Source organism: Nomascus leucogenys, chromosome 11, assembly GCF_006542625.1.
Source record: "Nomascus leucogenys isolate Asia chromosome 11, Asia_NLE_v1, whole genome shotgun sequence".
NCBI lineage: Eukaryota > Metazoa > Chordata > Mammalia > Primates > Hylobatidae > Nomascus > Nomascus leucogenys.
In genome coordinates, this window is record NC_044391.1 from 113460653 (window position 1) to 113473494 (window position 12842).

Sequence of the window (12842 nt, forward strand, 5' to 3'; positions counted from 1 at the left end):
CTATGTCTAACAAGGCTGTTTTGTGGAAGCATCATAAAATCTATAATAATTATATATGTCAAAAGCAAATATACATGATGATCATGCATTCAAAGAAGAGACAAGAAAAAATTAATCACTATTAACACATTTCCAAAGCAAATCTACAAATTTTCCAGAGCAAATTTATTCTCTCACCATAATAAAAGCAATGTGTTTCCATATGAATAAGCCCAGGACTTTTTAAAATACAATTTTACGAGACAAAGCTTACATTTCTAAAGATCTTCCAAAATATTCCTATTGCTTCCTCAAATGCAGAGACTGCCTCATTTCCTATAAATTGTTTTTCTACTTCTGTTCAAGAAAAACAAATTCATTAATACTTTAAAGACTTAATCTCGAGTTACGGCTTGATGAGATCTCTGTGGGATGAAAGAAATCAAGAGATCACAATAACTGCTATTTTAAAATGTCCTTACAATGGAAACATAATTTGTTGATGAGAATGCACTGCTGTAGAGAGAACAGAATTTAAAAAACATGTTCAAAATATCAGTTTAAACCCTAAGGTGGGTTTCTGAAAAGTTAGGGGTCTTACTGTTGTTGTTGTTTTTTTTTTTAACAAAAATCAAGCCAAATATCATTTAATTAGGCTGATTTTGCAGTTCAGATATGAGTCATACTTTTAAAAGAGAAAATGTAATCAAAGTACTTCCTATAAATGTAAAATATCACCTGTCATATAAATCTAATCTTGACCCATATATTGGCCAAAACTATTTCAATTTATAAAAATATAACTCATATTCCATAAATCACATGATTAAACATTATTTCACCTTTACTGTCAACTTGCTTCTTGAAGTTTCTATTTCCTATGATATTTTCTTCCTCTACGCAAAAGGATATGTTTTATAATAAAAATGTTGAATGAGTATACTGTTAAACACTGTGCATCTACCAAAACAATTTAAAAGAATACTGAAATATTTTGAATAACCATAATTTTTATAACAGCAGAAACAGGGACTCAGATAGATAAGGCAAATGAAAATCAACAAAATCAGGTAAATTACAATTACTACTTTGATTTATTTTACCATGTAGTGTAATTCTACTCCATCACTTTTTAAAGGGATCGGCGTATGAAATCAAATCTTTAAATTATAAAAAAATTCTGAAGATCTTTAGGTTTTAAGATAGATTTTTCCTGATTGATTATTCTTTTAATGTTCTGGTTTGAGGCAAGAAACTAAGTTATATAGAAATATAATAAAAACACCCACATCACTTAAAATACCTAGATTTAGGCTTAATCAATTGCTTTGCTCTTTCCAGAGAGGGTCTCATTTGAAAAATGAAAGAGTAATATTGATGACCTCCAAGGTTTGTGGCCACTCACACATTCAGATTCTACGAACACCTTTCCCTCCTTGATTATGTGTTACCCTTTGTCTGTAATAACTTCTGAGTCAAAACATACATCATTTTGTAGTCAATCATTTGTACTATTGTTTCTACTCAAAATAAAGCAAAAGGTTGGACATGAATAAGCATGTAATTCATACGGATGTACTAATAGTCTAGATACAGCAAATTAAGCGGCATCAACATTTAGGCAAATATTCTAGTGTGCCTGACTAATACAGCCTTTTCACACATAAATAATGACTCAAATAATGACTGTAAGTACACTCTTTTCTCATTAGAAAGTGTGCAAACAGAAATGTTCTGAAGGCTTTTTCATGGTTCAATGATCTCATCCAACTTTCCAGTTCAGGGTCTCCAACATTTCATTTTCAAAGATCTACAGGCCCTAAGGGGCTCATTAACCCTATGCTGCCTATAGGTCTTCAATAATGCTATAGGGTGGTCATTGCTGAAGTCCAATGGCCTCCTTAGCCTATGCCTTCTTCTACAAGTTACCTCTTCTACTCTACCTTATCTCTGTTCTAATTATAAAACAATGATCACAATGATAATAATAATACCAATGGTTAAAACTTTGACAGAAGACATCCAGCTCTTTACACTAGTTGACGTTACTTTCTGCTGTGTTGCAAAGAAGGTAGGAAAAAAAGTCAACTGAATCTAGTTCTAGTCTCAATTTTGACAAAACCTAGTTGTGTAACTTTAGATAAATTACAAACTTGCAATGGATTTCTCATCTATAAAGACAGAGATTTTGCTGTACAAAAAGGATCCAATGTGCACCCTGACCCTGAAACTGTGTGATGTGAGGCCATACCTAGTCATTTCCCATGTTTTCATTCTGTGTTACTGTCATTTTAACATCTGTGTTACATTTTAACATTCTGTGTTACTGAGCCCTTTGCCATGATAATTTCAGGATCCCCACTGTATTTATACAGCTTCAATACTACATATATCAGAACTTGGTTAGCTAAGAAAAAAGAGGAGGAGAGATACTCAATGTGTCAGCCCTGAAATCAGAAATACAACCGTGGCCTTTCCCATCAAACACTTGCCTTAGATTCACTTCCTAAGCCTCACTCCCCTAGAAAGTCTGGTCAATGGAACATGTGTCTCAGTGACAGAAATTCAGAGTGGAAATTCTTTATCAGGACAAATTATTCCACTTCACCATTTTACCATTTGTGAGTTACTTTGTTAGTTCACAATGATATGGCTTAGGAAGGCTAGTGGTTTCAAGAATCAGTCAAATATTAAGTGAATACAACGTCAAAGTGATTATAAAACAGATTCAAATAGTTTTTCTTTTTGGTGTTTAGCAACTTCCTCCCAATCCAACTAAAGATTCTTCTTTGGAACTGATATGTGGAAGGTGCTATCTCTCTATAAATAGACTTATTCCATGCTATGTGAATCATGGCTGCTGACAGCAAATCAACAGATTAATTATTTGGCTTTGTTAGTAAAGATGATAGCACATTATCATCTTCCCAAAATGCTTTTACACACACCACACGCCCATTCTTCTAAGCTAAGCTTCAGAACAAACTGAAATGGTAAACAAATACACGCAGTTTGCCCTTGCACTGGGAATGTCTTAATAGGTTCTGCCATCTCTCTGCCAGATTGTTATTTTGACACTTTAGCTAAAGGAAGTCACCAGTCAGGATCCTCTCTGATAAGATGAACACTGTGTAGAAGAAAAAGGGAGGCAAATTAAATGAACACTGAAGAAAACAATAAACTCAGAAATTGCCTCGAATCTCTGTTTTCTAATGAGATGCTAAGGAAGAGCCCACAGGAAGCAGCAAATACAGTCCTTCCTTCCCATGCAAAATGAAGCCATGAAAATTAAGCCATGCAAAAGTAACCCATTGATCATCTCCAACTCAACTCCAGATATCAGGATCAGTGTATCTTATCCATTCACATATATCCACCTATCATTCTTATTATCTTGTTTTTTAGAAGAGGCTGACTATGATCAACTCAAAAACATCATATAATTATCCCAACTAGGGTGCAAGCACGTACTTCAGAGATTGAGATATAAAATCACATTGAGTTCAGAACCTTGAAGTTCTCTGTAGACCACATAAGCCCTAAGAAAAGAAGCCTCCAAATTATCCCTCCACAACAGAACAGGTTATTTTATTTTCCACTAGGTGAGTTACTTTGTAGAGGTAATTCAAACTATTGCATAAATCTTCACTTTATAAAATGAACATGCTATACTAATTGGACATAAAACAATAGAGTCTAATAGCTCCTGTCTTGGCATCATAATTATTTTTGTATACTCCTGAAATTTACTACTTTATCATCATCACAAATAAGAAAATGAGCCTAGTATGGAGTGGACAATGTCATGAAAACCCAACGGAAAATGAAACAGGGTCGCTTCTTCACAAGGCTTAATCCCAAATTTCTGAGCTAATTCTGAGCCCCACTTGTCCAGACTTCCCAAGTGTCATCCTTCATCCAGTGGACCCAACCATGTACCTCATTGCTGGAAACCAACAGCACACCACAGTCAGAGTTGCAAAGAGACAAACTAGCCAACAGATTATAGGGCAGCCTCCCTTTCTAGACAGTATTTCCTTTCAGTTGTCCACAATAGGGGTAGAGTATCTGCAGAATGCAAATGGCTCTGCAGCCACAACCCAGAAAACCAACAGTCTGATGGAAGCACAGATCTCTCCGCAATTCTGCTTCCATTCTCTCAAGCTGGGAACACTGGTCTGGCTTGACCTGGGAATCATCATGTCAAAACTTTGGGTATCCAATTTCCCTTTGCAAGTAGAGACATACCCAAAAGCAGTCATCTGCGGTCAGGGCTGCAGAAGAGAATTAGCTTCAGAAAGCCCATGCCATGAAAATCTCTGATCAAGCTGAAGTTTTCTTTACACTCCTTGAGGCCAAACTGTGTATACTGTCTTGTTCCCTCAATGTCTCAAAAGTGTTGAGTGTGCTAAGTATGGTAATAGGACAGAAACGTTAATGAGCAGAGTCCTTGGAAACCATGAGAGGGGTTGGAAGAAAATAACAGGAAAATGCAGACTGTGTAAAGGAAGTGAAAGGGCATGAGGGAAAAATGAAGAGGTGAGAAATTGACAAGAGCTTCTGAAAGATGCAATGCCAAGTGTTGCCGGAGGAAGAGTTGGAAAAATAATAAATTTAAGTTCATCTGGTGTCTACTAGGTGTCTGTCATGGATTATGAGGGATAAGGGAAAGGCTGTATTAATCTTTAGGTCCTCAGTGGGCAGCGTAAGTACTGTACTCTACAGATGGATGGATGCGTGGATGGATAGATGCATGGATGGATGGATGGGAGAGCAGGAGAGAGAGAGAACGGATGAATGAATAAATGAATGAATGAGGTGGTCACTCCCTTCAAGGACTCTACAGGCTCTTTTGGAAGAAGTGCATCTATATATGTAATTCTTCTCCTAGTCAAACCCTGGATTGATCAAAGTAGAGTGTTTTTGCTGAATATGGGGCAAGAAGCTATTAACTGACAGAGTGGTTGAAAGAGAGAAGCCTGGAAATGAGAGAAGAGGGGTCAGAATGTAAAAGAGGAATCCTGGTTCCCTTCCACGGGGGTACCGAGGTGCTTTGAGGAAGGGGAGAGAGGGTGTCCCCCTCTGGGGAGCCCACTCTCCGGGCTTCTACTGACCTGGTCTCCGCCTCACCGGCCTCTTGCGGCCGCTGCAGAAGCGCACTTTGCTGAACACCCCGAGGACGTGCCTCTCGCACAGGGAGCGCCCGTCTTTGCTGGGGCTGGAGCGGCGCTTGGAGGCCGACACTCGGTCGCTGTTGGACTCCCTCGCCTGCCGCTTCTGCCGGATCAAGGAGCTGGCTATCGCCGCAGCCATAGCTGCTCAGCGAGGGCCCCAGGCCCCAGGCTCTACTGCGCCCTCCGGCTCGCGCTCCGCCGGGACGAGGGCAGGACCTCGGGCGGCCAGGGACAGGGCAGTCGCGGGGAGGCAGTGCTAAAATTTGAGGAGGCTGCAGTATCGAAAACCCGGCGCTCACAAGGTTAGTCAAAGTCTGGGCAGTGGCGACAAAATGTGTGAAAATCCAGATGTAAACTTCCCCAACCTCTGGCAGCCGGGGGGCGGGGCGGGGCGGTCCCAGGCCCTCTTGCGAAGTAGACGTTTGCACCCCAAACTTGCACCCCAAGGCGATCGGCGCCCAAGGGGCAGTGGGGAGTTTAGTCACACTGCATTCGGGGTACCAAGTGCAAGGGGAAGAACGATGCCCAAAATAACAAGACGTGCCTCTGTTGGAGAGGCGCAAGCGTTGTAAGGTGTCCAAAGTATACCTACACATACATACACAGAAAACCCGTTTACAAAGCAGAGTCTGGACCCAGGCGGGTAGCGCGCCCCCGGTAGAATATACTAAAAAGTGAATAAAACGTTCCTTTAGAAAACAAGCCACCAACCGCACGAGAGAAGGAGAGGAAGGCAGCAATTTAACTCCCTGCGGCCCGCGGTTCTGAAGATTAGGAGGTCCGTCCCGGCAGGGTGAGGTCTACAGAATGCATCGCGCCGGCTGCCGCTTTCCAGGGGCCGGCCACCCGAGTTCTGGAATTCCGAGAGGCGCGAAGTGGGAGCGGTTACCCGGAGTCTGGGTAGGGGCGCGGGGCGGGCGCAGCTGTTTCCAGCTGCGGTGAGAGCGACTCCCGGCCAGCAACACTGCAAAGAGAGCGGGAGGAGCGGGAGGAGAGGGAGAGGGGAGGGCGCGAGGGAGGGAGGGAGATCCTCGAGGGCCAAGCACCCCTCGGGGAGAAACCGGCGAGAGGCGATCTGCGGGGTCCCAAGAGTGGGCGCTCTTTCTCTTTCCGCTTGCTTTCCGGCACGAGACGGGCACAGTTGGTGATTATTTAGGGAATCCTAAATCTGGAATGACTCAGTAGTTTAAATAAGCCCCCTCAAAAGGCAGCGATGCCGAAGGTGTCCTCTCCAGCTCGGCGCCCACACGCCTTTAACTGGAGCTCCCCGCCATGGTCCACCCGGGGCCGCCGCGCCGAGCTGGTCTCCGCACAGGCTCAGAGGGAGCGAGGGAAGGGAGGGAAGGAAGGGGCGCCCTGGCGGGCTCGGGATCAGGTCATCGCCGCGCTGCTGCCCGTGCCCCCCAGGCTCGCGCGCCCCGGCAGTCAGCAGCTCACAGGCAGCAGATCAGATAGGGATTACCCGCCGGACGCAAGGCCGATCACTCAGTCCCGCGCTGCCCATCCCGGCCGAGGAAGGAAGTGACCCGCGCGTTGCGAACACCCGCGCGTCCGCTCGGGTGGGGCGAGGGCTGGCTGCAGGCGACGTTGGCTCGCGGTGGCTGCGGCTCCTGGCCGGAGCTGCCCACCATGGTCTGGCGCCGGGGGCGCAGGCGGGGCGCCGGGGGCGCAGGCGGGGCCCCTAGGCCTCCTGGGGCTACCTCGCGAGGCAGCCCAGCGCGCAACCCGGGCGCTTGGGGCCGGAGGCAGAATCAGGGGCCGGGGCCAGGAGGCAGATGCAGGTGGCTGCCAACTCGCCCAACTTGCTGCGCGGGTGGCCGCTCAGAGCCGCGGGCTTGCGGGGCGCCCCCCGCCGCCGCGCCGCCGCCTCCCCAGGCCCGGGAGGGGGCGCTCAGGGTGGAGTCCCATTCATGGGCTGAGGCTCTGGGCGCGCGGAGCCGCCGCCGCCGCCGCCCCACCGGCTGGCTCAGCTGGAGTGCTAGCTCCGCAGGAAACTCGGGGCAGGGGCGACAGCCACCGAGATGGCGGGTGGGACGCAGAGCCGGCGGCAGCCAGAGTTCCTCCCGCACGGCCCGCCGACCCACGGAAGAGCGAAAGAGCGCCCAGGTGGGGCCAAACTGGGGGCCGGGCTCCTGGAGCGCTGCGAAGCACAGCGCGCTCTAGTCAGGTTCCCTTTCCTCGAGCCCTCCGCTTCCAGACTCCCTTCTTTCCTCCCTCCCTCCCGCCACCCCTCTCCCTCCTCTCTGTGTCTTCTGTCTCTCCCCTTTTCTCCTCTCTACGCAATCCTACGTGATTGAGGTTTGGATGAGAAATTCTCAGAGGCAGAGCGAGGGAACTGCAGCTCGGGTCCGCTCCGTCCGGTCCCTCCCACAAGAGAAACACAACCACAGTGGGAGTTAAAGGACCCTAGGTGCGCAAAGAAGGGGTGAGGGACGGAGGAGCTGAGAAAATGCAGTCCACGCTCTCTCCAATAAGCTTGAGCACGTAGAATTCCCTGTTTAGTTAGGAAGAAAGTGAACACTGGAGAAAGTAACAACGACCTCTTGAACCTTATCGTGGGCCCCACCTATGGCTCATTTTGGAACAGGAAAAAGTGTTTCCCTTCTTCTTGGAACCCGGATTTCTTGGTTCTGTCTGGAAAGCTGCAAAGCAGGCTCAGTCCCTAAAAAGAGAGCCCAAATAAGCAGCCTGCACAGAGGATGACTCCAGGTGCGGTGAGGGAGCGATGTGGACAAGGGCAGTCAACAACAAGCTGTGGAATGCAATCAGGTCTCCAGACGTGAACGTGAGGACATCTGATGCTGGAGACACTGGGCAGAGGAGTTCTCCAAGTTAAAATGCAGCATGAAGCATTAATCACCTTCCATTCATGCTGAAGTCTGGGAGCGGCTATTGGTTTCTACTTACAATTTCTCTTCATGTATCCCTAATCTCTCTCCTTCAGACACTTCACTAAGCATCTAGGGTAGTGCGGAAGGATTAAATGTATGATTTCCAAGCACAGACAGGTGTATGTTGGAAACATCCTAATAGAAGGCAAGGAAAATGCAGGCCCTGAAGCTACTGAAAATGGATATGGGACCCAGAGGGACCCCAGGAGCTCTCTAGATATGAGCACAAACCTATGGGCCTAGCCAAGATTCACCTGGGCAATAAGGATTGAGATCCGTGACGTTGTTCCGATCAAGCAGGAGTATAACACCCTACAATGCCCGGGGGCCTGGACCTTCCAGGCTGCCAGCTGGGCAAAGCAGAGGCTGGCAGATAAAGGCTCATGGGACAAACAGCTGGGAGGAGGATTAAATAGGCAAGACGTCCTGAGGAAAGGGAGAATCCCAGCTGTCATGTGGGAAGCACACATCCCCTGCAGCAGTTCAGTGTGGCTGAATGAAGACAGTGGATATATCCTTGGAATTCTAGCAATACAGAACAAGACACGTGAAAAAGACACACGCATACACACACCTCACGTCCAAAAGCAAGGCTGAATGCATTTCCATATGTGCATCTGGATGGGGTGAGGGGCATTACTTAACATCAACTGGTAATTCTATCAATTAGGAAAATGTTCACATTCCACAAATAAAATTATTTTCCTTCTTTGGCTACTAGAAGACTTGTCTCATTCTTGAGCAAGGCAGACACAGATAGTACAGTGGGCTTTGGGGGCTCCCTGCCCTTGCTATTAAACACCCAAACAGACAAAGGTCAGCTAAGGGGAGTAGCCAGAGAAATAGGCAAGAGGGGGTGTATAATGAGGACTTGAGGAAATTATTGCTAAATTTGGAGTCTCTTTTATATTCTCAAAATGGGGATAATCATTCTCATCTACCTCGCAGAACTGGATATGCATGTGTAAGCATTCCGAAAACTGGAAAATGCCAAATGAATGAATAAAATATGGCTGTTTTTTTTTTCCAAAGAAAATGCATGAGATTCACCTGAAATGTTTGTTAACATGCCAATTCCTGATGGTCTCTCAAAACACGAAATGGAAGTCTGTGTGGGTAGAGCCTGGGAATCTGAATTCTTAGCAATTTCTCCAGATGTCAAAGTTTCAGAGTTTCATGTATGTTTGCAACATAAATAACACTAGAAGACAAAAGTAAAATATAGTACATTTCTCCAGAACTGCAGTCCTGTGCACCGCCACTCCACACCCCCTACAAAAGGCCTGGAAGGAGGATGTGTATTCTTTAGTCTTTGTGTTGCTGATTTTTTTTCTGTAGGTTTCTGAGATATGAGGGTGTGCTGATGCAGAAGGTAATGAATACAGAGGCACGGAAGAGAAGGACGTTATGAGGAAAGATGAAAAAGCAGGTAACCGTTGCTGTTTGAAGTTCTCCTCTCTGTCTTAACAGGACAACATCAAGTTAGGCATTTAAAGAACAGAACAAAAACAATGTCAGCTTTCTGACAGCAACATTCTTTCTGTGTTTAGATCTCTATTAAAAGAATGTAGTGTTTTGGATTCAATCGGACAACAAAGACTACTTTTTTCCTCGCACTCCTGCAGCTATTGTCAGAGTGCTTTTTGGCTTTTTAAGTCATCATCAGCATCATTTACTCCATTTCCCCAGTGAGAAGAGGTGAGTATAAAGAAATTTAAGAAGTTAGCTAGGACCTAAATATATGGATATTGAGCTCAGAAGCAATGCTTAAATCAGTTTATTTTATATATAGAAATTAGTAGGTTTCCTACCTGGGCCACTAAATCTCATAAGTCTTCCTCCAAAGTTACTCGTACATTTCCAATATCTTTGCATTTTGGGATCAGGAATGAAATTAAGCCAACCTACTGACGATTTAGGTTAAATTAACAACCAGGTATTTTAAAGGGTTATATCTCAGGGATACCAATACTTTGATTTTTATGCTTTCTTTGAACAACTTAAGAATTTCTTATTCCTATTCTGAAGACATTATGAGTGGAAGAAGTTTTAATTACTTTGAAGAAAATTGTCACATGCACATCAAAATGATAATTATGTAGTTATATTTAGTTATATATTATATATAGTCTATGTTTTTGGGCTCTAGTCAAACAAATAAAAACATGGGCAGCCTTAATTATCTCCACATTTTAAAAGGAAAAACGGGCTTTTTTGGTCTTTTGCTTATTCATAGGCCAAGTCTTTCAACTTCCAAATCTACTATTAGGGCTAGTTTACACATTCATTTTAAACATTGCATTGTCCACAGATTACATCCAGGGCTCTGTCAGTTATACCGTGAAATTCCATACACTTCCACATTCACTCTGCCCTCAACAAGCTTTCAGTTCACGACGTTATGAACTTTCTTAGCTCTTGTTTTAATCGCCCACTAGCTGTATGCTGCTGGACACATTATTCAACCTCTCTAAACTACATCTGCAAAATAGATACATAATAATACTGGCAGTACCTAACTACCTAGGCTCTTGAAAGGCTCAAAGAAGATGTGATAATAACATAAAGTATGAGAATGACCATGCTGTTATTAAAATCTCCATTTAAATTAAGTCCCTGCCATAAAATACAGATTTCTTAAAACAGGAAAACACACCTTATGATTCATACACATCATCATTCACTCTTGGAATGTATTTAACGAAGGCTGAAAATTTACTTGAAATAAACGATTAACCTTGACATTGTCATGGCAAACAGAATTTTCATTAGTGGAATATTGTCAATGTCCTTGTCTTGAGAACACAAAGAAGTCTACCTCTGCTCATACATCGTCTTGCTCTGAGATCAGGCCCCTGATTCAAAGTCGGGTGAATATGAGCTCATTGGGCTCTGCCACAGCAAATGGAAGACCTTTTCTCCATGAATTTTATTATATAAAGTAGCTGTATTTCCACTTGCTTTTTTCTGACATATTGTCAGTTACAATAGGCTGACAAAAGCAATATAAACAACTACTTTCTAATAATTTGTAAATTATTTTATATAGCAAATTTATTCATGGTGCTTTATTCAACAATTCGACAACTGAATTACTACATGTTATATGTCCATCTGGTTTTGGTCATCTTCCAAGATTTAATTCCTCTTTATGACACAGATGAAGGTGGTATCCTCATTGCCCAAAAAGGGAAATTTTCAATGTTTTGGAGAATAAGTGTTTTGATAAGAAACATAGATATAATTAATGTGAGCCAATGATAAGTGCCCCATACACTTATAAGTGCATTACAATTATTGACACATTCAATCCTTACAACAACTCTGTGAGGTAAGTTCTGTCATATCACCATTTTATAAATGAAGAAACCAGGACAGAGAGGTTAAGTTGTTTAACCAAGGTCACCCCGCTAAGAATTGCCAGAGTTCAGATTCACACCCATATAATTTATTTCCAGAGTTTCCCTTTTACTTCTGTGCTATACGTATGTCAACAAAAACATAACACCATTTGTAATTACAATCATGTAATAAAGTCAATAAAATAAGAATATGCAAATCACATACATTTATGTAACTCTTTACTGATTACAAATCATCTTCCCATGTATTATCTCACTGAGACTCTTCAACAATCTTATGATGGAAGCTAAAGGGAAAATAATAATTCAGTTTCACAAACTGAGAGTCCAATAAGTAATGTGATCGCCCAAGGTCATACAATCAATGAGTGAAGATCTATGAGTTTAATCCAGGCCTTCTAACCTCAATGTGACTACTGCCCTAACTAAAGCAACCTGGAGGGGAAAAATGAGTATGCCAAATGTACTTCCATTCACTAGCTTCTAACATGGTTTCACATCTTGTGAATGACCTTGAAGAGATCATTTTGTGTTGGAAGGGAGAGGAAACAAGTATCCCAAATTCTCTCCCCGTGAAGCTCTTTCCTTTTTCTAGATGGGGAAGCTACTCCTGGTTTTACTATTGTTGGCCAAGATAGGGTACTATGTTTTCTTTGGTTCTAGGAGGGTGGTCCTGAAACACTCACCTTGTTAGTTTAGTAATTCAAGTCGAGCTCAATAAGAAAATCATAGGGAAACTAAGTTAAAACAGAAAGTAAAGAAGCTTACAAGGGGAAAAATGTAAATTTCCTCCATTTTCATTCCTTAAAAATGTACATTGGTTTGGCTTATACCACCTAGGAGATGGTTGATACTTAGTTATTTTCCTTCATAGCTGGGTTAAGGATGCTGAAAGACCTGTCACAACAGACTGGCCATCATTTTAGCCCTACTCTAAGTCCCACTGTCACTAACCCAGTGGCACCTTTTCCTTTTCAAAGAGAAACTCAGGTAGAAGATCCCTATTTGAATGTAAAACCCATAAGGACAGGGCCATTGTCTATTTTGTTTACTTTCTTATCTCTAGTGCTTAAAATAATCTTTGCACATAGCCAGATACTCAAAAAATACTCAAATAAATGAATTAATTCATCAATCCATCCACTCAGATTTTTGAGCCAAATAGATGCATGGGTCATCCCAAAGTGAAGAATGGGGTATCAACTCTTTGTATCAGGAAACAAGCTCAGGTAACTCAAGGGTAGCCTCCACATTTCCAAAGTTGATTGTTTTGTTTTATCAACACTCCCTAAAATTCTCTGCCTAAATATTAAATCTGATATCCTCAGAGGGTACATGGTGCCTAGGTTTCTGCTATGATCAACCCCCATACCCATATTTAGGCCTATATTTTCAGTTCTGATACTTCTCTTCTCTCTCTCTCTCTCTGTCTCTCT

General features: G+C 43.3%; 1 protein-coding gene across 2 annotated transcripts in view; it reads right to left on the reverse strand.

Moving 5' to 3' along the window:
* The window catches only part of FGF12 (fibroblast growth factor 12), a 599372-nt gene that overhangs the window by 266558 nt on the left and 319972 nt on the right, over positions 1 to 12842 (reverse strand). Inside the window, exon 1 of one of the 2 annotated variants that reach the window (XM_003256664.4) lies at positions 5094 to 6686. The exons of the other annotated variant lie outside the window; for it this stretch is intronic. Within the exon in view, the coding sequence (XP_003256712.1) occupies positions 5094 to 5292 (199 nt within the window). The 5' untranslated portion in view covers positions 5293 to 6686. Of the gene's footprint in view, positions 1 to 5093; positions 6687 to 12842 lie in introns of those variants that run through there. 2 annotated transcript variants of the gene reach the window in all.